The sequence below is a fragment of the Aptenodytes patagonicus genome, chromosome 1, assembly GCF_965638725.1.
Source record: "Aptenodytes patagonicus chromosome 1, bAptPat1.pri.cur, whole genome shotgun sequence".
NCBI lineage: Eukaryota > Metazoa > Chordata > Aves > Sphenisciformes > Spheniscidae > Aptenodytes > Aptenodytes patagonicus.
In genome coordinates, this window is record NC_134949.1 from 52,378,312 (window position 1) to 52,403,295 (window position 24,984).

General features: G+C 41.8%; 1 protein-coding gene across 1 annotated transcript in view; it reads left to right on the top strand.

Annotated features, from left to right (window-relative positions):
- Window positions 1–288: 288 nt before the first annotated feature.
- ELK3 (ETS transcription factor ELK3) overlaps window positions 289–24,984 on the top strand; it is a 41,091-nt gene continuing 16,395 nt past the window's right edge. The window contains exons 1-2 of the mRNA XM_076335022.1: window positions 289–724; window positions 17,780–17,988. Of these exons, the coding sequence (XP_076191137.1) occupies window positions 17,782–17,988 (207 nt within the window). The 5' untranslated portion in view covers window positions 289–724; window positions 17,780–17,781. The remainder of the gene's footprint in view (window positions 725–17,779; window positions 17,989–24,984) is intronic.

The window sequence follows — 24,984 nt, forward strand, 5'->3', positions numbered from 1 at the left end:
GCCCAACGCTTCGCTCCACCACGACCTGAGCCCCCAGCTCGGTAGGACAAGGACGGCCGCCTCTCCCAGGGCCAGCGCTTCGCCGAGGCCCCTCGCGATGCTCCGGGAGGACGACGCGCCGCTCGTAAGCCCTTCATAAGCATCTCTCAACTGTCACCCGGGGAAAAGCGGGTATGCTTTTGCCAAGCCACTTCAGCCGGCTGGTAGCCGGCTGCCGCCGGTGGGCCAAGCGCTGGGCTGGCGGGAAGCTCCTCCCTAGGGGTGTAGCACAGGAAGAGGTGGAGGTCGGGGGAGCCGCGGAGCTCCCTGCGAGCCTGTGGAGTTACCGTTACCCATTTTACTATGTGTGTGTCTTATATTACAGCCATGCTGCACATCAGTGGCCAGAGCGAGGGGAGAGGGGAGGAAAAGCCTGTTTACACAGACTGCAAACCGCCTGGGGAATAATGCAGGAAAGGAAGTGAGCCGGCTCTCTGTCTGACTGCTCTGACTTCCTGCTCGCTCTCTCACACAGGCACACGCGCGCACACACACACACACACACACACACATACACACACCCCGGCCCAAAAAAAAGAAAAAAAAAAGGGGGGGGAAAAATCAGGATCTCATTACAAGAGCAACAGAGTGTTTGCAGAAGACTGTCAGCATGGAGAACCAGGGGATTTTACGCAGCTCCCTCTAAACTACCAGGAGAGCGCGGAAAAAGTCCCTCAGGCTCTGGGTAGGTACAAGTGCTGCTGCGCCTGACCCGACTCCTGCAAAGTTTCGGGGGGCTTCGGGGAGGGGAAGGGGAAGCCGGCGGCTGCTGCGGGGGGCCGCGGGGGCCGGCGCACCCCTCGCTGGTGGGACGGTGGGGGGGGACACCGCGGGGCAAACTGCGGGCTGGAGGTGAGGAGCGCCGGGGGGCAGCGCGGGGAGGAGGTCTCGAAGCCCCACGCGGGGCCGGGCCCGGGGGGCCCGGGGGTCCTGACCTGGGGCCGGGCCCGGCCAGCACGGCGGTAACGAGGGCAGGGAGCCGCGGTTGGGGAGCGGCGGTTGGAGGGCGCGGGGCGCTGGGGGGTGGGGTGGGGGGGGCTCGCGGGGTCTTGGGCTACCCCGAGGGCCCCACCGCCCCCCGGGAGCTGCGGGTGTAGGTGAGGGGACGGAGCGTGTGTGGGGGGCGGGCGGGCGAGGGGGAAGGGGCCCGGGTGTGAGAAGAGGCAGGACCGGGATGGGGGGGCTGCCTGACAGGGCGCAGCGGGCCGGGGGGAGCCCTGGGACCCCTCGCCGCCCCGCAGCCCCCTCGGCGGTGTCGGGTCGTATCCTGCCTATCCCCCCCGGCGGCGTCCGGCTGCCCGGGCCGCGCGGGCCTGCCCCGTACGAGCAGCATCATGATAACGGCGTTTGGGGCGGCGGGGGCCGCCCGGGTGCCTGTCACGGCGGCGGGGGTCGCCGCGGGGTTCCCGGAGCCGCTGCGAGGCCGAGCGGGGCGGGTGTGGGGGGAGGGGAGGGAAGGCTCCTGCAGAAACTGCAGAAGGGGCTTTAAAAAAGAAAAAAAAAAAGTGTCGGGAGAGTTTCTGGCTTGTCTGGAAACAGCAAGACTAATTGCCATGCGCTTCCGGTTTGAAACTGGCAGCAGACAACATCTTGAAAATGAGTCACTGCAGCTCACAAAGAAACTCTGTGGTTTTCTCCCTCTCAGGTTTATATATTTGCTCCTTTTTACAGTTTCCTTTGTAGTCTTCTGCGTTCTCCCTGGCCCTCCCCACTTTTCTTAGCCGCCCCCTGCCCCAAGACCCCTCGGCCGACGTGGATAGTTTCCACGACCAACCGAAAAAACACTAAAAATGTTTGTAAGGGGGGGGGGGGGAAGGAGAGAGAGAGAGAGAGAGAGAGAGAAAGGGAGAGAAAGTGGAGAGTTGTTTTTGGATCTGGCTTTGCTGAAGGTTAGAGGGACTCTGATGCTGCAGGGGGAAAAAGTTCCCTGAATTTTCCACTGGCTGCAGGAAGAGAGCCCATTTAGTCATGGCTAAGTAATGTCTGCACACACACCAACTAATCTCATTAGGAGTTTCCGTTCCCTAACACAGGAGGGTTTTGTGAAGCCCTGTCAGCCTTTCTAACATTGCAGTTGAAAGGGAGACAACTTACATCTTTATTTACTTAGAGGTGTAGTGCTAAGACAAGTTTATACAATGCAGCATCTTTTTGGTCATGAGGACTCCAACTTCAAAAGTCAGTGGTTTCATTTAATTTCAAGCAGAAAGTCATGGTTCATCTCATATTTTGCTCATACAGACTTTTCGATTATTTCAGATTAAATGTAATTTATGCATAAATAGTTTCGTAGGGTGAAGTTCAGAAATGGGGTACGCAGAAGGCTGTTACGATAAGCATGTTCTATGCATCTGTGACATTTGTATGTAATTGCATGATTAAAAGACTCTTGTGCCAAGATACCGAGGTGATGGGCATGTTTGAAAAGTATATTCACTCACATAACCTTGCTGTATTGGTGCTTTACATATTTAATTTCCAAGTGATATTTATTTTGTACATATCACTTGTCTTAGTGGTCTGTGTAATCATTTAGTGATGATTTATTTTTATAGCCGTCATGAAAAAAGTCTGTGTTCAGAATTAGAAAGATTTTTGCCATGCCCCACTGATCTTTAATGTAAATTAGAAGTTAACAACTTTTTGCAAAAAAAGTCTGGAGCAAACAAAGAAAATGGAGTCTTGCTTGCAAGTGGGTTTTAACTTAAAGAAATGTCAAAAAATGTGAATAAAATTGCATGTAATAGGAAATAACACTTGGCTGCTTACTTGAATTATCATGTGATAGCATTAAACTAGCAAATATTGTGTGAAGAAGTAGTACTTGGAGAGCTAATTGCAGTATACCACGTGTTTACCTTTGAGGATCTTCAGTGTTTCCTGTACTTCCTATGTCCAAGCTGCACAGAAAAGTTCTTCATTAACATCACTTTACAGAGGACTTTTATTAGTGGATTGGTGACACAATCTCCAGACACAGATGCCTCTTGATTTCCTAGTTGGGCAGAGAAGAATTTTTAGAATAGTATGTAAAACAGAAAATGCCTAATCTCTGTTTCAATCAAATGCAGTCATCAGGTAGTGAGAGCTATTTTCCGGTTTTGGAATTTTATTTCTTTTGTAAAATTCTAAATTTTAGAGAGAGAGGTGCATTACTGGGCACAACGTTCAAAAATCTGTTTAATATGTTATGGAACAGTTAGTGTGGCGTACAACACCAAAATTCTTACTGAAGAGTGTTCCCTAGCTCTTATTATGTCTCTTTGAAATATGGACATTAAATTGTCCACTTATTGTATTAAGTATTACTGGAATTTCAGTGTGCCATCTGCTGAATCAGTGCAGATGAAGCATACACATTCATACATACAGATATATATATAGTCTATCTACACTATATAAATTTCATGTATTGTATTCACTCAGCATAAGTAAAAACATCTTGATGTCCTCATAGAAAAACAGATGTAGTAGTAGTAGTGTACTGGTTGTGTGTTCTGTATATTTGAAAGAGTGAATGAGAAGTAATCCATAGATGTGTTAAAAATACAACAGTTCTGTTTGGAACAGAAGGAAGATCCAAATATCAAATACTGCATGATGGTTTCCACTCAAATAATAAAAATGTCTTAAAGGTGTTTTCACTGTAAGTATGATTTTATTCTTTACCTGTTTTAATTTACGAAATATAAAAGTGTGTGAGAAGAATATATACTGTCTGCTAAGGGATGAGATATTACCATAATTGCTTGTATCTCGATTTTCCAAATCACCTCCGTGAGTTGTTCCTAAAAAGAAAAAACCTACAGGCTTATATCCTTTCTGATATCACCAACTCCGCCTAGATGCAACAGCTGAAATAAGCAACACAATCTCAGGGGGAGAAACTCAGCTACAGCCTTCCTTGGAACCGTGTTTAGGAACCACTACACGCATGGATGCCTTCATATGTAGAAACATTTTGTTTTATTCATTAGCAGTTCGCACTGCTTACTGATTCGCACTGGTTCTTTGCTCCTGTTACTTAATGTTATTTCATTAAACTTGAATCATGAAAACAAATCAAGTATCTCACTCCAAAGACTGAAGTATTCCCCTTTGCTGTGCACGAAGTCCAGTCATGTAAACTTTACCTTCTGGTTGTAATGCCCTTCTTGGGATGGAGGCCAGCTTCAGGGTGTGTTATGATGGAGGTATTCTTATGGGAAGGTATTACTGCTCAAGTGACTTACATAACTGAAGCTGAAATCTACCTTAGTTTAAAAATCTGTTCTGGAGGACTTAGCACAGAATGAAAGCCATTTTGCAGGTTCACCAAGGTGCATGGAGCTTGTTGCTTGCTCTGAGGGTCGTATGTTTACATGTAGGAAGATAGGTATATATAATACTTATGGACACTGAGGTCCATCAGCTGTTACAGAAAATGCAAATCTTTGCCTTGGGAATGCAATCACATGACAAAATGTTGCTTCGGAAAAATCAAAGAAAAGAAATAGACGCCGAAATAAAAAGTCATTTGGCTGCTAAAGATAAGGGAGAGTGGGATAAGGCTGGGAGAACCAACATACAATTATTTGTGATGCATGTATTTATAAAGTTATTTTAGGTGCTATATCTTGGTGACCATATAAAATTTGTATGCTTATGTAGTTACGGTTATCTCTGTGAGTGGTTCTCTGTCATAGTACTTAAATAATCTAAGATAGCAAAGAACTGATAGTATTTCCTACAAAGATATGGCAGGTTGGACTCATCTGTGCAATTCAGACTGTTTATCAGTCCGTGGTTTTCTTCTGGTGGCGGTGGCTCCAATGTGCAGCATGCCTGGACGCTGCTGCTTGAATCCATCTTAGAGCCGTGACACTGATTATAGGACACTGTTAGCTTGGGCCAGTTTCAAAGAGTACTGTTGGTTTTGAGTTGCTGTGTATCTTTTGTAACCACACCCGATGGTTCATGCAACAGGCTGTAACTTACGGGCCTTTGAAAATCACGTTGTGCTGTGTATCCTCGGGTTGATTCACCATGGCTTTCTCCTCCGTGTTTCCCACAATAGGGAATCTCACAGTCTTGAATCGTTAGACAGATGTTTACTTCATCTGTGGCTCGTTAAATGAATCAACTAATATTCTGGAGGCTGTTGAGAGCTCTTGAAAGACTGAATACGTCGGTTCTCATGTTGAAGTATTTTGTTGAATAATGAATGATTCAAGACTTAGTCATGATTTTGAGGAGAATGTCAAGGTGTAGGTACAGGAAGTCCAGCTCACTGCACTGCAAAATACAAGGCCGCATGTATGAAAACAAAGCAGATGAAGCACAAAGTACCTCTTATCTGTGCACTTCACAAAAAGAAAGTGCATCTTTGTTCTTAAAACTTTCTTTAAGTCACTGTGGTTTTATAAACCAGTAATTATATCAGAATTCAAATTCTTCAGGGTTTGCTGTTAAGAGTGGATTTTAATTCAGAAGCTCTTTGAAGGAGACTTGCTGCTTTTCTAAAAGCAAAAACTAAGGAAAATACCTGCCATAAGCATTGATACGAAAATATCGTTAAGGCACTACCTGCCAGTTAATTCAATGCCAATTAATAACTCTGTAGTCATTCTGCATTTTTAATTTTGTATGAATACTGTGGTAGTTTTTGCAGTACCAAAAAGTACCCTGGAATTGTTGATCTGCTTAATCAGTGTAATTCGTGGTCAGTATCTCAGAGTGTACTGAATAACTGAATATTTAAGTAATTATTTTAAAGTTACAGTTGAGAACATCGGAGACCAAACTTTGCCATGCCCTAAGCAGTTACAACGCAGCTGAAAATTATACTTTTTTTTTATTCCTATGGAGTTATGGTTGCCAACACCATGTCTGACTTTGGCCTGCTTGCTCAAGTAGCATTGCTGTGACTATCTAGAGCAGTGGCGTTTGTCCTTTTTGTGTCTGTGGATCCATAATTATTTTTGAGTGGTTGTGCAGATGCCTATGTTGCAGTTGAGCCTACTGTAGTCGTACTGTGGTACTTTTGCCTCTCCTTCAGGAGGAATCCATTGACCGCTGCATGCATGGGCCACATGTTGAAAACTGCTCAACTGTATGATGACGCCTATGACCTTTTAAGATAAATATCAATCAACTATGTAAAGAAAGGTTTCTAAAGACTATACCATGTGCTCTGTCTACATCTGAGTGGTTAGATACAGCTTGGGGTCTTCAGGAGAATTTTTGTAGGAAGCCACAAACTTACTTTGTTTTGATCTTTTAAAGCACTTAGGCATGTATTTATTTTTGAGTGTGTCAGCACTTCTGTTAATGCACTGAGACTAACTGCATGTTGCAAACATTTAAATGCTAGCTTAGGCCGTGAATGTAACTAAGGCTTTGGAGTAGCTCTTGCTTGCTCTGTGCAAGTGTCCTCCTAGTCTTCCATGTCTTTGCTCTAAATTTTGCAGTGTCAGGATGTACTGAGTGTGTGAAGGATACTCCCCGTTCTATGGCTTCCCCCAGACCCATTTCTGAGAGTCATTTCAATCACGTCTGTGTCTCTGCTTGCCAATTTAGTACTCAATATTTGAAGATTCAGAATATAGCATGGATAATCTTTGCAAATACCGATTACTAAATGTTAATGTATTTTGGCTCTCATGCAAACAACCCTGTTTCAGTGTCTTCAGCTTTGAGGTATAAATTTTTTTTTATCTTGTGGATTGAAGATCATTCGAAGTACTAGAAGAGGAAAACTTACATCTTACACATTGTCTTTTAGTTTTAGCTGTCATTAAATTATGTAATGAATCATTTGTTTGTAATTTTTATGATTCTTACCAATCATTCAAAATTGGTAAAAGCTTTCTAAGCACTAACGTAAGTATTAAGTCCTGTTAATACAATTTTACAAGATGGGTCTTCCTCTGAAAATATTAGTGAACAAGCAAAGAAGTTTATGTAAAATACGCTTTCACAGTTGTACAAAAAAGAGTAGACTTGGATTATATACTTCATCTAAAGAATCTAAATGTTTTTAATCAAATGTCCTTCTATAAGTTTCCCATCCTCATTTTGCAAAACAGCTGACAGTTCATCTGGAAAACAGATTTCTATTATGCATCCATTTGCCTCTAATGTGGTGACAGCATCTCTTTACTGTATCTCTGTATATTTCTTCATCTTTTTCTTTTTTAATATGAAGAAAATTGATCAGATGTATTTCAGTTTAAGCTTTTTGGGAAGGATGCTAATGAGTGTTATTGTTTTAAAATGTTTATACTGTGGTAATGTTGAGTGGCCTCTGTTGTATCAAGTCACAATACAGCGCAAACAAAAAGTTTATAGACTCAAGCACCACTATTATCTCTTCCCAGCAATTAACAGTAATTCATGAGAAGAAACAATCTTTAAAAAGCATTTAGAAAGAGAACAAATTCCTATTGCAGCTCTGTTAGCGAAGTCTGGAGAAAGTTGACTACCTTCAGAGAATTTCTTCCATGGTATACTAATATAGCTGAGATGGGAATGTGGGTTTAGATTCTAGATATAGACCTCTGTGAAGTCTGGTGACTCAGAGCAGACTCAGAGCAACTGGTGTGTGTGGTTAGTTTAGCAAACTGCGACCGTGGAATAGGGCTGGTATAGCAAGTATGACTGCAGCACTCCTTCAGTACTGCTGCTTCAGTACTGAAGCTCTGCGATGCAAATGCTTCCAAAACAGAGCAGTATCAAGGCTGGAGTGATTCCCTGGGAGAAGGGTGCAATAAAACTGACTGTGCAATCTCATCCGAGTTGAGGAGAGGGGATAGACTCTTTTATTCCACGTTTTATTTAAACGTGGAATCTTATCCAAGATTCAGCATACAAATCAAACAAAATAGTGGCTGTTATGTATCCTGAGCAGCAGAGACAGTAACAAACCAGTTGGTGTATTGATGTCACTTCTAAACATAGGCAATCTAGGCACTTTGTATACAGCAAAGTTTGCTGTAATCATTGAAATAGCGTCCCATTTGTCTCTCCTTCATAGTTCACAGCAGCCATGGGAATTAGTTTTAAGTACACAGGACACAGACAGTACAGGAGAGTGACAACCAGATCTTCTCTTGGCTGAAATCTCATGTATTTTATGATACATTCTGTTGGGTATTCCAGTGTTTAATGAACGATGTTAGGGGAAATGTGTAGGTGTGACCTTCAGGTTCTTGATGGTGTAGCAGACAAGTGGGTTGGGTTTCAGTTTAGCTTAGCGCATGATAAACATGCATATCAGAACTTTGATTAGCACTGAGAAAGGAGGAGAATAGCAGGTTTTTGAGATTTTGACATGTAAGAGCGATTCTTAATTTAGGTTTTTACTATGAGACCATTGTGCACAGAAATCATAGCATTTAAAGTGAAAAATAGGGACCTTGACTAGTGCTGTGACTAGTTGCTCATTTTTTATGACTAAGGAACTTACACCCTGGCTTGTGCTCCAGGAACTATTGCAATAGCACTAATGTTTTGGGAAGAAATTGTCCAGGTAAAATGTCTCTATATGTATTTAGGTTACCATCTGCTGAATTGTGTTACACCATTTTCAGTATAATGCTATGATTGACTCCCCTTGCAACGTGAGAATACACAGGTAAGCCTGTAAATTATTTAGTAGTTTAATGGCTCATTTTGCAAATCCAGCAAATTCTGAAAATTCAGTGTGGATAGGAAGGCGAGCTCTGACTGCCAGTATAAGCTGCGATGATCTTGTGCTTCAGGTCTCGCGGAAATTGCCAGCCACCTCGGTTTGCCTGAACAGAACTCCCAGGGCTGCATTTCCTGTCCTTTTGGCCAGGTTCCTCTCTGCTTACAGTATTAAAAAGACCTGCTTGTTTATCTAAGTTTCTAGTCTAGGAAAAATCAGTCGAGAGGAGAAGATTAGTTTAAAAACCCAAATATGAAATGTATTAAAAGCAACATTTGAGACAGTTGATAGTACTAATACACCATTTAAAATATTAGAGCCACTAGCATAAGTTACAAAGCATTCGGTCTGCTGTCACAAAATTGGAAATTTTAATACTTCAGTTTAAGAAGGGAGTACAGATAAGGAAAAATAATTTGAATTTGGGAGTAATCATTGCTTGATAAGTCAAGCAAACTTTCAGAATAGCCACTGTTCTGGAGGCTGTATCCTCTGCCCTCTTTAGCTATTTTTTTGTTTTCATGCATATTTTCTCTGAATTTATCAAAGGGACTATCAGAAATTTTATATAGGACAGTCAAATAATCATGATCTGTGTCCTACTGATGCTGGCAAAAATGTAAGAGAAAGTCATATGGGAAAAATAAACATATAGGGCTGGCTTTGAAAGCAGAAGTCCCTCGGATTGCAGTGTAGTGTATTGCCAGCATGCCACAGATGTGCACCACATGAGCAGACAGAAAGCGGTGTGAGGAGTCTGCATTCATTTTACGTCTGTCCCAAGGTGAACGGTTGGAGCCATTATGGATTTATGTAGTTTTGTTTACGGCTAGCTTTAGAAATAGTTGAGCAGGTTACTTTTTTAAGCCTTTCACAGGGAGGCAACTAGCCACATTCCCTCCTGCTAAAGGCTTTTACTCCCGTCGGATTAAAACTGTTTCTTGAACTGCATCCTTATGGAGAATCTGAAAACACTCGTGTTTTAGAGGTGGTGTCATCACACCTCTGCTTGGCAGGCGACCAGTCCTTTGTTGTATTAATTTGGAGGTTGCAGAACTTTCTTCCTTTGGACACGTGCCTCAGCCTTTCTTTGACTTAGTTAAAAAAATTAAAAACTGCAAACACTGTATTACCAAATGTACCTACTGGAAGCATTACTGGACATGTGTGTGAGTGCTTTCTTTTCTGCAGTGGAACTTGATGTTATCCTATTATATTTTACTAGATCTTGCTGCTGTCTCTTTAGTGTTGCTCTTAACCACAGGAGTCTGTTTATTTTTTTAAATGTGTTGGGCCAGAACAGTGGGTATTCTTGCTTGAGAAGGAGACCTTGTAAATTATTACTGTAAATAATCTTTTAAACTAGAATATAAAGCTAAGAGAAGACTACTATGCAGGAGGGGCAGAGTAGGCATACCTCATGTGACTCTGTTAAGTACATCGTCCAGCGAAACCCTCTGTGCTTTTTTGGCACATCCTTAAACCAGTCAGGGTTTGTGTGGCAATATTACTGTAGTTTTGCAGCAAATCGGAACTTGTGTGCTGGGGCACTCTGTAACTTTTTCTAATGTTTCCACTGGGTGGTGCTGCAGGAATTCCTTTTTTTTTTTTTTTTTTTCACTTCAATCTGCATTTCCCAGAAAGACGCCTCTAAAATATAATAGGAGGAAGTCCTGATTTAGAAAGTTTTTGCAGTTTCAACACAATGGAAGAACTCGGAGGATGCTCTGGCAGGAAATGTCCTGGTTGCTGGATGTGGAAAAATTACCAGCATTCTGTATCATACACACAGTCAGTTCCCTAAAGTGCCCTGGGTATGGATTGCACCATTAGTTTGATTTATTACCTTTAACAGAGAAAGTTCTGCATCAAGTTAAAACAGGTATATTTACACACTTAGTTGCGAGCTTATTTTTTCAAAGCCAATTAAATTAGCAGTAAGATCTCCTTTGATGAGTATTTCAAAACTTTCTGAGTAAACAAATTGATACTTGTTTTTCCTCCTTTGTGGCAGAATCACTAACTTTTCACCAGCCACATCCTATTTATCACCCGTGAAGCATCTCTGTTGAGAAATAAAGTGTGAGGAGTGACTCAGACTTTTGCCTTGTTCTTTCAAATGTTTGTGAGCAAACATTTGGGCACATTTGGCAGTTGTCTTTAACCTCTCACGATGTACTCATTGTTATACAGATGACTTTTCAGTGGAAAATGTTACGGCTGACTGATTTTTTGATTATTCTACAAAAGTTTCTTTTCTTGATCAGCACCCCTTTGCTTCTGTCATCAAATGCAAAACAAGTGTGCTTCAATTTTTTTATAGAAACTAAAATGTAGTTTTAGTTATATATAAATAAGAGAAAAATCGGCCTAGAGGATTTGTAAGCTGTTCAACTTCCCATACAGACATTCACTTTACAACTATGTTAAAAATGTGTATAGCTGAAACAGCTAGAGACTGCCTTATTCCATATTTTTCTCTTAATATACTCTTTGATATTTGTCATTATGGAATGGAATTGTTTTGGTAATTTCCAACAAAAGTTTTTTAAAACTTACATAACTGTTTATAAGTATTGATATACTTTAAAAATGATTATGGTTTAGCAAAATCTCAATGTCTTGTATTGAGAAACAGTGGTTAAAAAAATAATGGCAAAGCAGTCATGTTCTTTCACGTGTTATTGCAGCAGTCATCTCAAGGGTTAAAATGAACCTGAGACACTTAGAAAAATAAAACCAGAGCTGCTGTTACAAACTGGGACAGATGTAGGAGGCCAGGTTTCCTGTGGCCCATTTTCCAGTTTCCTGGCTGCAACCTGCAGAAATAAAGGAAGCCGAATGCTAACGTGAATGAGAAGCTAACAATGCCCCACGTCACGCTGCTCAAGAAACATGCCGTTGGCCAGAATTAGGATACAAAAGCAGTAAACAGACATACAAAAAATATACACACGTTTTCCAGAGTAGTTGAAAAGGAAAAAAAAAGGCATCTGTTACAGAGAAATGTGTGTTTGCAAAAGCACACATTTGCCTGTAAGGGAAATGTAAGTGGAGGTGTGTGCCTGCTGTGGCGGGGCATATGAAAAGGAGCTGAATCTTTTGCAGCTGCTTTGGCTACAGAAGGAATCAGCAGTTTCTTCATACACTAAGGGAAATTAATTTCCCTGCCCTGACTCTGCCTTTTAATCCTTTTCATGTACATGTCTGATCACCATCTCTCTGTGACTACCTATAGTGCATAATGCTGGCTAACACCTTTTATGTCTTCCTGATTTAATTGATCTTCAGCTGATTTTTTCAGCCTCTGGGCTCCCCAGCCAGTCAGCTGTCCCTCCTCTGCCCCAAGTCCCACGACCTGGTTTACAGCTCAGAGTCCCAGATGTTCCTCTGCAGACCCTCTAAAGCAACAAGGGGCTGGTTTTGATCCTAATGCCTGGAGGGATTCCTAGTTTTAGCCTTCAGAACTTGTTCATGTTGATTGTCCAGGATCAGCAGTATATCTCTTTATTTTAGAAAGGCTGTGGGGGAGCTAACGTAGAGTGGAGAGAAAGAATCCAGGTAGGAAACCTGGAGTATGTGGGACAACGGAAGATAAGAACACAGCTGTAACATAGTTGTATGGAAGCTAAGGACCTCTGCAGAGGTTCTGAATGCTACTGAACTGCTTTCCAGCTTTCTGCCTTTTTCTTCTAGCTTTTCCTATGCAAGAGTCCTACAAAACTTAATGCCCCAAAGAGTATCCTACTTATCTCACAGTTCATGTCATAAATCTTTCTGATACTAAGCTTTTTATTTAGCTAGCTTTGTTTCTGAGCCTCCTGGTTTTCTACTGGATTTAAGATGGCTTGCTTATTTGTTTTATTTTGCCCAGAAGGTTAATGACTTTTTTTTTTTTTTTGGACCTTAATGCCACTTTACTGACATTTTGTCATATGGAATTTCGTATGTATTGTCTTGGTCAAAAAAAATGGTAATGCAGCTCTTCAGCACGTGTGTTCATACGTCTTAACCGTTTCTAGTGTAACTTGTGTAATGTTTTCATAATGCTTGCTCATGCTGGTAGAAGTCAGTCTCCATACACTAAGGGGAGAGCCAGTGTTTGGCATTTGTGCCCCTCACCTAAGTGAGGAATTTGGGCACCCCCTTTACAGGAAAATCATCTCTTGGGATGCTTTGCCCTGCAGGTGTCTCTGTCCTTTTCTATTATTCTCTTCAGGGAGAGCTTACGGTGTTGACTTTGCTGCCGCTCCAAGTTTAGGCATTTCCGTTAGTCCCTTAATTTGGTTGAAATGAATAGGGGCAGTATTATCAGCACAGGTATTCTGAGTTGCCTCCTTGCCGCATCAGTCCTGAGCTTAAAACTTGATGTGTGGAGACCACATTGTATCACGCTGATCATGCAGTTGGTAGGCTTTGTATAGGGGGGCACACATTTGAAAGACTGTAAATTGGTAATGCAGAGGGTGTTAGTGTGGTTACCTGTCACAGCTGCCTGAGAAATGGACTTTCAGAAAACTCGGTCATGAAATATCCTTTTGCTATCTAACACAGCATTTCCAAGTATAATTCCTTCTAGCTATGCCAGTGATTATTTGCATCAGTGGTAGTGGAACTGATCACAAAGTAAAATTACTAGGCTATTTAGGTCAGGTCAACCTAGCAAATTTTGTTTCATGGCTTAGAAAATATCTTTGACTGTCAAATGCATTGTATAAATATTTAAAAAACGGTAAGATGGCAAAACCACATGTGTTAAAGTTAATGGATGAAAAAATTGACTCTTTTGTCTACATGAATTTTGATTAGGCTTTCCATGACACAGAATATATGTTTCTTACATAGATTGCCTGTCTCATTCTGTACCATAGATGGATGTCACTATCTAAATAAGTGATTTTTTTTAACTATTTTTCTTCTAATCCATGTAATTCAGTATGTGGTTCCATGTATTATTTATTGCCCAGCATTCAAATCCTGTACTGAGCACAGAAGTGACAGGAATATTTATTATTACTGTTTAATATTAATAAAGAGTTAAATGTGATGTGAAATGTGTGCCCTGTAGGAAGTGACCACATCCTAACACCCGTTTCTGTCAAATTAAGGCAAGACACTGAATTCCCTTAGAGTCAGTAAAAATTCAAAAGAATTAGAAAATACATAAATGAAATACAATGTTTTCTGAAGATTTCCGACTCTTCCCAATCATAATTTACAATAACTTTTAATACAGGTAGCACATTTTTGGTTAAATTACATGTCTTGTAGTATATCTGTCATGTGATTCTTTTGCTCCACCACTCAAATGAGGCACAAGTTAAGGCTTAGTATACTGTGTGGCCACGTTGTCCGCCCAAGAGGATAGTTAATACTTTGCAGAACCCCAAAGTGGTGCCCATAGAGAAAGGCAGGTTGATACTTCTGTTGACCTGATTGGAAATGACATATTTTGCATCAGTTTAAAAATGCTGTCACTACAGGATCTTAGATTTTTACTATTCCCTTGCAAATCACATTTTAGAGAATGGAAATGAGATGCAAAGATTAACACAGTTTACCGAATTCAAGGTATTTAAGATTTTACCATATAAGCTGAACACAAAGCTTCTGTTAAAGGTAGTTACAGCTGTGAATATTCAGTGCAACTCAGACCTGAATGCCTCAAGTTGGGTGCTTAGAAGAAAAGGGCCATACAATTAATGATCAGCTGAAAATGTAATTTGCATGATTTGCCTCATTTAGGAATCATATACATACAGTTATACAAGCAGTATGGGAAGCTTTAGACAGGAACACAGTGGCAGATGGAGGGATGGAGTACAATGCAGCATTGAGCTGTTGTAATCTCATTTCTGTATGGGCAGACCTGGGTCATACGCAGTAGAAGATTTATGCACATACCAATTAAGCACATCGCTGCTGAATTCTGAGGTGTGCAGGTCCTTTATAAAGCCTGTTCAGAGCTACACACTTGGAGAGTTGATGGTAAGGAAAGCAGGGTGGTGAGGAAGCTGCCTAAATCTAATCCCACCACAGCCATCTGCCTTAGATCCAGCACCTGAGTGACCCCCAGAGATTATGTGTGCATCTCAGCTGGTTGAAGAGCTGATCATCAAGAACTGAACCACTTTGAAAAAGGTGGCAGTAACCTTTTGGATAATAACCTGATGGAAGTCACCTCTCCTTAGTCACCGGGACAGATAGTGTGGAGTGGGTGCTCCTATAGGATGTTCTCACCCAGGCTAGCACTGTTCATGCATTTTACGTTACGCCTATGGCTGAGTCACCATGAGGCCCACACTCAGTAGATAAAATGGAATCCAAAACTGTTTACATTTTACAAGCAATGAGCATCAGAAAATAGGTTCATAATGGAAAGTGTAGTGCAACGTTAGCTGTAGGTTACCCTGTGAGTGTTCTTGGGCAGAGGTGAGTGGGAGTGGAGAAGACTGCCGCAAAATGCGCTTCACTGTGAGTTCATTTCCACCTAAACTCTCTGAAGAGGCATGATTGCTGATGATCTGAAGGAAGATGTAATTTAAGGTCTGGATGAGAGAATCGCATCTCTGAGGTATTGCCCTGTTTTGGCTAATGGCATGGTGGTGGAGTTTTTATTGGTGCTTCTAAAACTCTCTTCCATCTTTAATTTCTTCAGCTGAAGTTCTACTGACAGGTCTTTGTAGCGTGGGACACCCGTACACATTTTAATACAATTTTGAAGAAAGATATTTCTAAGTTACTTCTAATTTTCCAGAGCAAAAAAAGTTCTGTTTGTGATTTCTTGTTTGGAAGAGTTGTATGATACAAGCTGAAATTATGCAGAGTATTGCTGTATAATATGTGATGTACAGAAACTAAGATTATTTTAAAGTAATATGGCTGTATATACCTACACATGTTTAGTGAAGTAAGTTGCAAAATTTATAAATATTAATTAAAAAGTGTATATATATGATGCTAGATTAGTAGGGATACTTTATTAGCTATGATGTTAGAGATAAATAATCCATTAAAGATGTTAATACTTGCACAGATGGTGTAGTTTAAAGGAATTTTTAAAGACTGTAAAGTGAGTATATCACTTTCAGGTATATTTAAAGCTAGCTATACATTTTTTTCCTGCTTTACACTATGTGGAAAAGGATTTGTATAAAGTGATAAAAAAATGCAATGAAGCAAATGCAAACCGTTGAAAGTGCCAAATCATCCATGTAGGCAGTTCTGTGTCAAGGATGCCTAACAGTCCTGGGAGCCTCTGCCGTCTCTTGAAGGTGCTATGTAGTTACTGTGTTACACAGCTGGGTGTCAGGGATAGATGTTTTTGTCCTTGCCTTCAGACTGGATTCTCGGTTAATTAGAGAAATGAGGCTTTTTTAGGGATAATAAAACCATCATTAATTCTTGTTTGGCCAGTGTACTTAGAAATTATTTGGACGAACATAGAGCTCCAAATTCTGTTTTTCTGTAAAACTATTGACAACATTCTCTAGTATCTTTAACTTGCTTTTACACTAGTGAAGCTTATGCAATTTATTTTCCTTTATACTAGTGAAGCTTATGCAACGTGATTTCCGCAGTGCTGGGGGCACTTGAAGAGGCAAATCTTCCCTCAGCTGCCTGCTGTACTGTTCCATGTGGTAGATAGCTAGAAGTCTTGTGCCCTCCTGTGGTCAACACACCAAGGGAAATGTCAGGCAGTAAGCCTGGCATATTCTGGCCGTGTAATCTATTAGGACACAAACAGTAATATATTAGGAAACAAAATGAGCAAGGAAGTTAAAAATTATGAGCTTATTTAGATAAAGACAAAAATATCCATTGTTACATGTACAAAGATAAGTCAGGTAATAATTAGCCCCATTAGTGCCATAGTCGGTTAACCCAGTAATACTGGCATCTTTAAATCTGCATTAGTTAGACATAATATGTCCAAATTAAGTATCAGAAGAGACCAAGAAAAAATGATTTCATACAGTGTTAACATGCTAAGGCTGTCAATGTTGTTGAAAATGGGGGAAAATCTCATTTTGTAGTTCTGTAGTTTAAAAGGTCAATTTTAGCTACATCTTCACTACAATAATAAATTGTCTTCAGTGGTAACACGCCCAAGTTTCACGTTGTGTATATAGTTGGAATATAGTCATCCTTAAGTTTATCCTTCTATCGTAGTGCCTGAAAAAACCATTTATTCTAGGGAGGGCTCAGTAGCACAGGCAGTTAGTAGAGAAAGAAATACTCAAACAACCTTTAGCAGAGAAAAAAACATTCAAACAACCTTTGAAGTGAGACTCAGGCACTGTTAAAAATATTCCTAGTTCTCAGTCGTATGTATGATAATGAAAGGAAAGATCCCTGTTAGAGAAAGGTACAGGGTAAACCTCACTTACTTTACTGTGCTCAAGTGTCCTGGACTTTCAGCATTTCTGCAAAATAGATAATATCTTTTGAGCTATTTGAATTGGCAAACAGAAGCAGCAAGAGCCATTTCAGGCCCTGGAAGAAACAAAATAGACAAAGGCCGTATGACGCTGGGAAGGCAGGTGCGTGTGGTGGGAGGGGGAAAGCGTGGTTTCTGGTCCTCTAACCAAAGGCAACTGCTCTGGTCTTCCCTTTTCCTCCCCTTCTTCACAGTGACATATCTGAACGAGTTCAGTATACTTCTCATGACAGTAAACAGTGGTTTTTCGGCTCATTTCAGTGGATAGCTACATCATGTCCTTCCCCCCCCCCCCCCCCCCCCCATGTTCTTTTGAAGGGTGGTTGCAAACATTGAATTGAAGACACCAACTGGAGATGACCCTGTACCACGTGCACTATGCGGGCAATGCTTTTCTAAATACTTACTCTATTTTATGTGTCCCTTCAGAAAATAGCAGTGGAAAAAATACTGCAACAGGAGTGCAAGAACTGTAGGTCTTGTGGATGTTTGGTTGTAAATGATACAGTAGCTTCCTTTGCTCAATTATGTAGGATGGCTCCTACACAGAGCCTGTTAACTGAAATGAGTGTTGGGTGGAACACCTGCTCCCAAATGTTTTTCACACTGTTGCTCTCCTTTGTCCCTTGTAGGTATGGAGAGTGCAATCACACTGTGGCAGTTCCTTTTGCAGTTGCTGCTAGACCAGAAACATGAGCACCTGATTTGCTGGACGTCTAATGATGGCGAATTCAAGCTACTCAAGGCAGAAGAAGTGGCTAAGCTGTGGGGACTCAGAAAAAACAAAACTAATATGAATTATGACAAGCTGAGCCGAGCGCTCAGATACTATTATGACAAGGTAAATTTTGTTATTCTCATGCAGACTAAGAAAATAGAAACACTACCATTTAATATTTCACCTCTATGTGGAAGCTATTGAAAAGTTCCTCTAACTAGTTTTTACAACAGACAACAGTATTGAAGGCAATCACAGTGGAGGTAAGAGGGCAGCTAAAAGATGCACAGGAAAACACTGCACATCCCATTTCCTGAGGAGGGGAGGTTTTGATCTAGGTTTACACTTACTGATGCTTTCATGTGTTTATGCATTTGGCTACCCAATATTTTCTGTAGCTTTTGACAACAATAAAATAACTGTTGATAACGGAGAACTGTTTGATTATTACAGCCTGCATAGGATCTTCTGGAATGCAGGGAGGTGGTAGAAAGCAGTGATACTGCGATGCAGCAGGCAGAACGGCAGCTTTACCAGCAGGTATCACTTATGTCAGACCAAGGAAAAGACAAACAAACAACCCAACAGCATAGAGGGCGGGGTTGAGTTTTCAGAGTTTTCATGGGACACATCTTTTGGAGCATAGATCCTGTTGGCCAGTGTTTTAGCTAGCCTTGCCTGAGCTTTCTGGTAAATCTTTTCTACAATTGTATTGGGTCCTAATTGTATTGGGTCCTAATTTATTAGCTGGAAGTACTGACAGTGCAGTATTACCTCAGCAGGATCTCACTGTAACTATTCCTTTGTTAATGCTCAGTGTTTCTAAGAGTTTGGAAATTTTCCACTACGTCATTTTAGGATAAAGTCTGTGTTAGCTTCAACAGTAGTCTAGATTATATCTTGCTATCATTTAATTAGCAGCAATATATATGAGAGAGCATTAATGTGACGTCTTACTGGATGAGAGTGCAGAATAAGAGTAGCAAACAGGGAGAAGCGGCTGGTCAGGTGGTGGGTGTCAGAGCAGGGATATGTTTGGGTCTGTTTGTCAAGGTAGTAGTCTCATGCTGAGCTCATCTCAGGTGAAGACTGTATTTGCTGTAGAATGTTAAATTTACTCCCATTTGGGAACTTATCTTCTGGGTATCTCAAGTCAAAATAGTGGAACATGTGCTTTGGTAGGGGTTTCTTCATCCAATTTTTCTGCCCTTGCAAGACCTACTGAATTTTGCCCCTCCTTCACAGATACATCTGTTGAGGTTTGATAGAACTAAGAAGACCCAAGGAGTCAGCACAGGTCAGGCAGCAACCTTGTAACTGGCAAGCTGTTGTTATTTGCCCTCTCTCAGAAGCTGGTCACAGGCAGATAGCGTAGGCATATACTTAGTGCAGAGCTGTTGGCTGTTGAGAGCTCCACTTTCAACCTCTTTATTTAAAACTGAAATCTGAAATAATAACATAGTGAACATAGTAATTTGGAATTCTTTAGATCACTCAATTTGCTTCTGATTTTCAGACGTCATGAACATGCCCACAATCTAAAAGAGGTCAGTAGAGGTTACTGGTAGCTAGCACCTCTGAAAATAAAATTTCTGCAGTATAGTGGGAGTTCATAAGATCACTGTTACTCTCGTGAAACCGTCCTTCACTTTGACATTTAGTCCTTGGTCTTATTCTTCAGCATGAAGCAAGGTGGCAACAGTACAACAGAGAATGCAAAAATGAGAACGAGGGGTAACCAGGTAACCAGGATATGTATTAGAAGGCTATAACAGAAAGATATTTGAAGGGAATCTCTCAGATGCGTCAAGATACTAGAAGGAAAAAATTGTAGAACACAAATATGGAGGTGTTAAAATATCTTGCATATTCACCTTTCTCAATTTTAGACTCCAGCAAATGCAAGGAGTTCCCAAATTGTTTCTCCAGCCTTTTTTGGATGAACATTAACATTAATTTTACTAATTAATATAAAATCTTTTCAGGATTAGTTCCCTTTAAATGGATTTTTTTTATAATATGTCTAAATTAGTAGGTTTTACTATTTCCTATATTCTTGAACATTAAATATTGAAAAGAAGGACTTAGAGATTTTGTATATTAAAAAGGAAAACTTCATAGCCATGCTTAGTGGTCTGTTCTCATCTTGATTTTCAGAAAAGGCAGTGAGATGAGATTGTACAGTGAATAACGCCAGTGTTCAACACAGTTATGGCATGCTTGCTGCCTGCACAAGGCAGAGGAAACTAGAATATTGTTGCTGAACTGAGCTCAGAGTACTGTTGTCATGTATTACTTGTAGTGCACTAATTCTTGAAGGGCACAGTGGGGCTGGGTGCTATGCAGCCAGTCTAACACAGCAATCAAAAAACATGTTGACTGCAAATTAACTGTGCACAATTTGATGATCAGACTTTTCATTACTCACATTGGAATTTGGAAGGACTCCTTCTTCTCCTGTAAGAATTTTTTAGTTTCGGATTTAGAGCTGTAAATTCTGCAATGAAATGTTTTTAGTGTTTTGTCCACTAGAAGTCAAATTTTTCCACTTAACATGTTTCAAAGGTGGCCTGACTGAGAAGGCACAAAAAGATTCAGAGAGGACAGTGCAGCGGCCGTTCCAAGCAGTTGGTGTGATGAATTCCCCTTCACTAGGTGCTAAAAAGGCTTCTGCTCAGCGTGGGGAAGCTCACTTCGTTATATGACTCCAACCCCTCTGATTATAAACTTGACTGGGATCAATGGAGACAGAGTGCCTGCTGGTGAATGAACAGCATATCCAGGCAGAGCTCAAATACACAGTGACTGAACAGACATTGCTTAAAAACAAGGGACGAGATCTTTGTAGCACTTGTCCTTTGAGATCTCTCTGATCTCTTCAAATCAATGGACTATAATGGCTCCTTGAGGCTCCCTCTCTTCTTTTGTCCCTTAACCTTTCTTTTTTTTTTACCCTTGTACTGTTTTCAGTTGCGCCCCCCGCAGCACACACACACCTTTGTCATCTGCTTTGTCTCTGCTCACGCAGCATCTGCCAGAGGAGTGGCTGTAGTTTCTTCACCAGGGCTCTGGCTAGGGTGATTGCTTGCTGTTCTTACAGCTGCTGTCTTGGACTGTGTGCTCTCTTCTGTCTGCAAATTTTATCTAGGTGTGGCACAAGGATTTTGGCCGTTTTTCCAGGAGTTCTGCAGCCCAATGGAGGTCGTAGCTCCTAGATGGAAAGAGGGATAAGGTCTTTCTTCCCCATGTATTGTGATCGGGGTTTGAACCTCAAACCAAAACCATGGCTATTGCTATTTAAATTGAAGGAGTAACTCCTTTAGCAGAAAACAGTGGGAGCTTCTCGCTCTCTGTGTGGGTGTGGCGTGTTGTGTCCTGTTGGTTCACAGGCAGTGGAGATAGGCAGATTATTAGGAGAGTGCAGAGGGACAGGGGAACTTGCTGCAGGTTTTGAAGTGTGAGAGATGCTAGCATAAGATAGCAGATAATGAATCCTAGTAGGCTGGCAGGGAGTGCTCAGCAGTGGGTTCAGTCCTAAATGCTTCCTCTGCCTTCAGTTCAGTCTATGCTGCATAGCACAGGAAGGGAAGAAGTCGAGGAGGGAAGGAAAGGCTCCTTGGCATTCTTCTTTCCCTTCTGCAAAACAAAAGGGGAAGGGCTGGTGTGGTGAAAGAGACCCTCTCAGACTTTTGCACTCCTCTCCCTTGGACCATTCACCAATTTGTGGGATAAACCAAGAGCAGTCTAGACCCTGAGGTAGCCTTAAGGAGCTTTCTGAGATCCTTGTCCCGTCCCTTGCTGTTGGCAGTGATGGATGCGTTGGCAGCTGGGTGTGCTGGGGCAAATGGGATGCACACTGAGCCAATGGGATAAACATTGTGCTGCAGGCTGGGGGGGTGGCAGCAGGAAAGGCAAGAGGCAGAACTCTGGACAAGTCTCTGTTTGGGTTGTGGAATTATCAACAGGGACTTCTTTACCTATAACCCAAATGATCTGACAGCATGTGAGTTTGAGGCAAAGGGCAGCGATTTTTTAGAAACGATGGTGGCACAAGGGATGGGCCTTCCTTTCTTGGGCTGCCCTCTGCTGCTACTGCATACAGCTGACACTAACTGAGCTACTGCTCCATGGTTTGTCTTTGAAATTATTCACCGTGGAGAAATAAAAACTGATCACTGGATAAATGGAGGTTTATGAGCTCTGCCATTTTGCTTGGGGGGAACAGTGGCTTGTTAAAATTCATCATCTGATTCATCTGAACTTAAAAGTAAATTAATTCCAGTACTGGAGAAAAATAATACAATTAGGACAAGTTCCTTAGCCTGGCTTTGAAAGCAAGCATGACATGCTGTTGAGGCTGATGGCTAGATTTATGTTAAATTCACATATAAAGCACCCCAGGAAATGTAGACTACGGCATGTCTTGATTGTAATTTGCTACCATGATTCTGGTTGCTAAAGGTTTGTAGATAATCTGAAGACTTTCCATTTCCTGTTTTGTTTGTTGCCCAAATTCCCTTCCCCCCTTTTTATTTAATGCATTTCCCCTGTTGCCTCAACAGAGCAGCAGAACAAGTAACAGCGCTGAGGAAAGGCGTTCTGCACTCTCTCTACCTACAGCTTCAGAAGCATGCCCATCATGTCACACACTTCTGCCGGTCAGAAATCTCTTGTAATGCTTTCAGGGAAGGAAAACCTTCACATCTATTCCCACACAGAGCACTTTAGCTTGATGTGTAGAACTAAAATACCTTTACAAGTAGGATTAGTAGGTTTCTTCTTGTTGAAGTTGCCCAGTTACTTTGTTTTTCTGATGGCTGTAATGACAGATACCTTTTGGAAGTCTCTGGAGGTTTCAGGACTACTAAAGGTCCCCATGAATATTTCAAGATGACTCCACAAGAGGGAAGCTAGTGAGTTTTCCCCATGAGTGGTTTTTTTGAGGGAAGGAGGGCGATTCCAGGAAATTGCATGCAGATACTGACATTAATAGGATGTAACAGCTGCGGAAGTGAAGCCCTGGGAAGTTAGGAAATGCAAGAATCACAGTTCCCTGGGTAAGCTTAATGTTTGCATGGGTTACGCTACATCTTTAATTACACAGTCCCATACTGTTGTGATGAGCAGCTATTCAATATTTTTGCATCCTCTCTGAATAGTATGTGGCCCTAGGCTTTACTCAGTGAGTGCTATTCAGTCTGTCTTCTAAAGACAGAATAAATCATTTTAGTTTCAGTTTATGGCTGCCTGCTTGTTTAGATGGGTTGGCAGTATGATGTATAGTATATAAATAATACGGGCTTCTTTGTGCTTGTTGCAGTGCAGGGGACAGAGCTTCTCAGGTGCTCTTAGGATTCAGAGGCGCCCATGGCATTCCCTCCCCTCCCATAACAGGTCAGACCCAGTAGCCTGGTTACTAGTTCCTGTTTTTAATGCCCAAGTGTGGGTGGCAGCATGGAAGAATTGTTTTGGAAAGAGGGTCCCTTGCTTGGTCTGCTTGCAGAACTTCGGGATATAAAGTGATAATGGAAACTCTTGTTTTACTTTTGGGAAGGTCTTCTCTTGAGTTACCTCAGGAGAAATAGAATATTACAATGAAACACTAGCAGTATGATGGTGCTAGAGTACCAACTATATGTTTTGTAGTGGTACAGGTAAGATGTTATAAGGAAACACTTGAAGGAGCATTAGAAAATAGCTTTATAGAGAATTGGAAGGAGCTTCTTTCAAGAGTGGTGTGTGGAATTCAAGAAAGTGCTTGTCTGAAATGGCATAAAAGTGGTTATTGAGTGCTGTCCTTATGGAAAGATGGGAGTAAAGAATTTGATACTCGGTAAGAGGTAGAGGAGAAAACCCAAGAACTCCTCCGAAAGGAGTGACAAATAGTTCATGTTTGATGTGAGAGGAAAGGGATGCCCAGTGAACTGCAGCAGAGGGAGCACAGAACCTGGCCAAAGGTGCCAGCCAGATGGCCTTTGCCTTCCAGATGGAGGTGGGCGAGGAAAGCCTGAAATCCAGCTAAATAAGAGCCTTGCAATTCTGAAGCTCAGTACAGGTGCACAATCCAGTAGCACCTGTGCCTCCATCAAAAATTTCACAAAATCTAGGTTCTACGCACACAATATAATAAGTATAAGTGCATAAAGTATGATGTTAACAGAATCTGCCTGCCTGCACACACTGATGTGGACACACGCCCCGTTTTTTGGAGCAAACCATGCAGCCACGGGTACCTCCTGCCAGCTTACGTACTTCAGACGTTGGAGTGTGAGCAGCCCTCTCTCTGGGTAGGGTTCCCAGTAGCTGGAGGCAGCCTGGCTCCCTCCTCATAGAGTCCTGTGAGGAATTTGTAGCCTAAGTGTTCCTACACATGTCGCATCCCTCAGTATACTCCTGGAGCCAGGGAACTTGCAACACATCCAAATGGGAGTTAAGTGCAGCAGCAACAGCTCTGGTCCTTCTTCTTTCCCAGGCAGGGACATTTAGTACCTACAGACAAGTTCATCCTGTTCTGCCACAAATTTTGAGATCTCGGGCACCCTGATTATAGGTGACTTCCTGGGAGGAATAAAAAAGTCCCAATCTGGTCTTCCTGCCCCTGAGGCCCCTCATTAGTCTGAAGTTCAACTAGGAACTGGGTGCCATTTCCCAGCTCAGTCTCCCGAGTGGCTCCTGCAGCAGCAAACTTGCTAGCTAACAGGTTTGAGCTAAGCCACTAAAATCCTTGTGTCACACTAGTAGTATAGTTACACCTTAGTTCTAAATGGCTCAAACAGGGAGTAAGAGTCAGAGCTGATGGAAATAAACCACAAACACATGATAGAAGAAACGAAGTCTGAGTTGCACCAGTGCACAGGAAGACTTCTGGGAGGAAAGAAAAAAAATTGAAAGAAACCCAGAGGTCATGTGCTGTTGAGATGGGCAAACAGCTCCTGTGTATTTCGGGAGGGCATATGCATAGTTGGGCATATGCATAGTTAACATGAAAAAACCCCAACCACATTATAGCCTGGTTTAAGCTGCAGGGGGAACGAGGCCACCGAGCCTTTGGCATCTAGCTCAGCCAGCTGGTCTGTGGAGAAGGACGGGGAGAGACCCATCCCTCCAGCTGGTGATTCA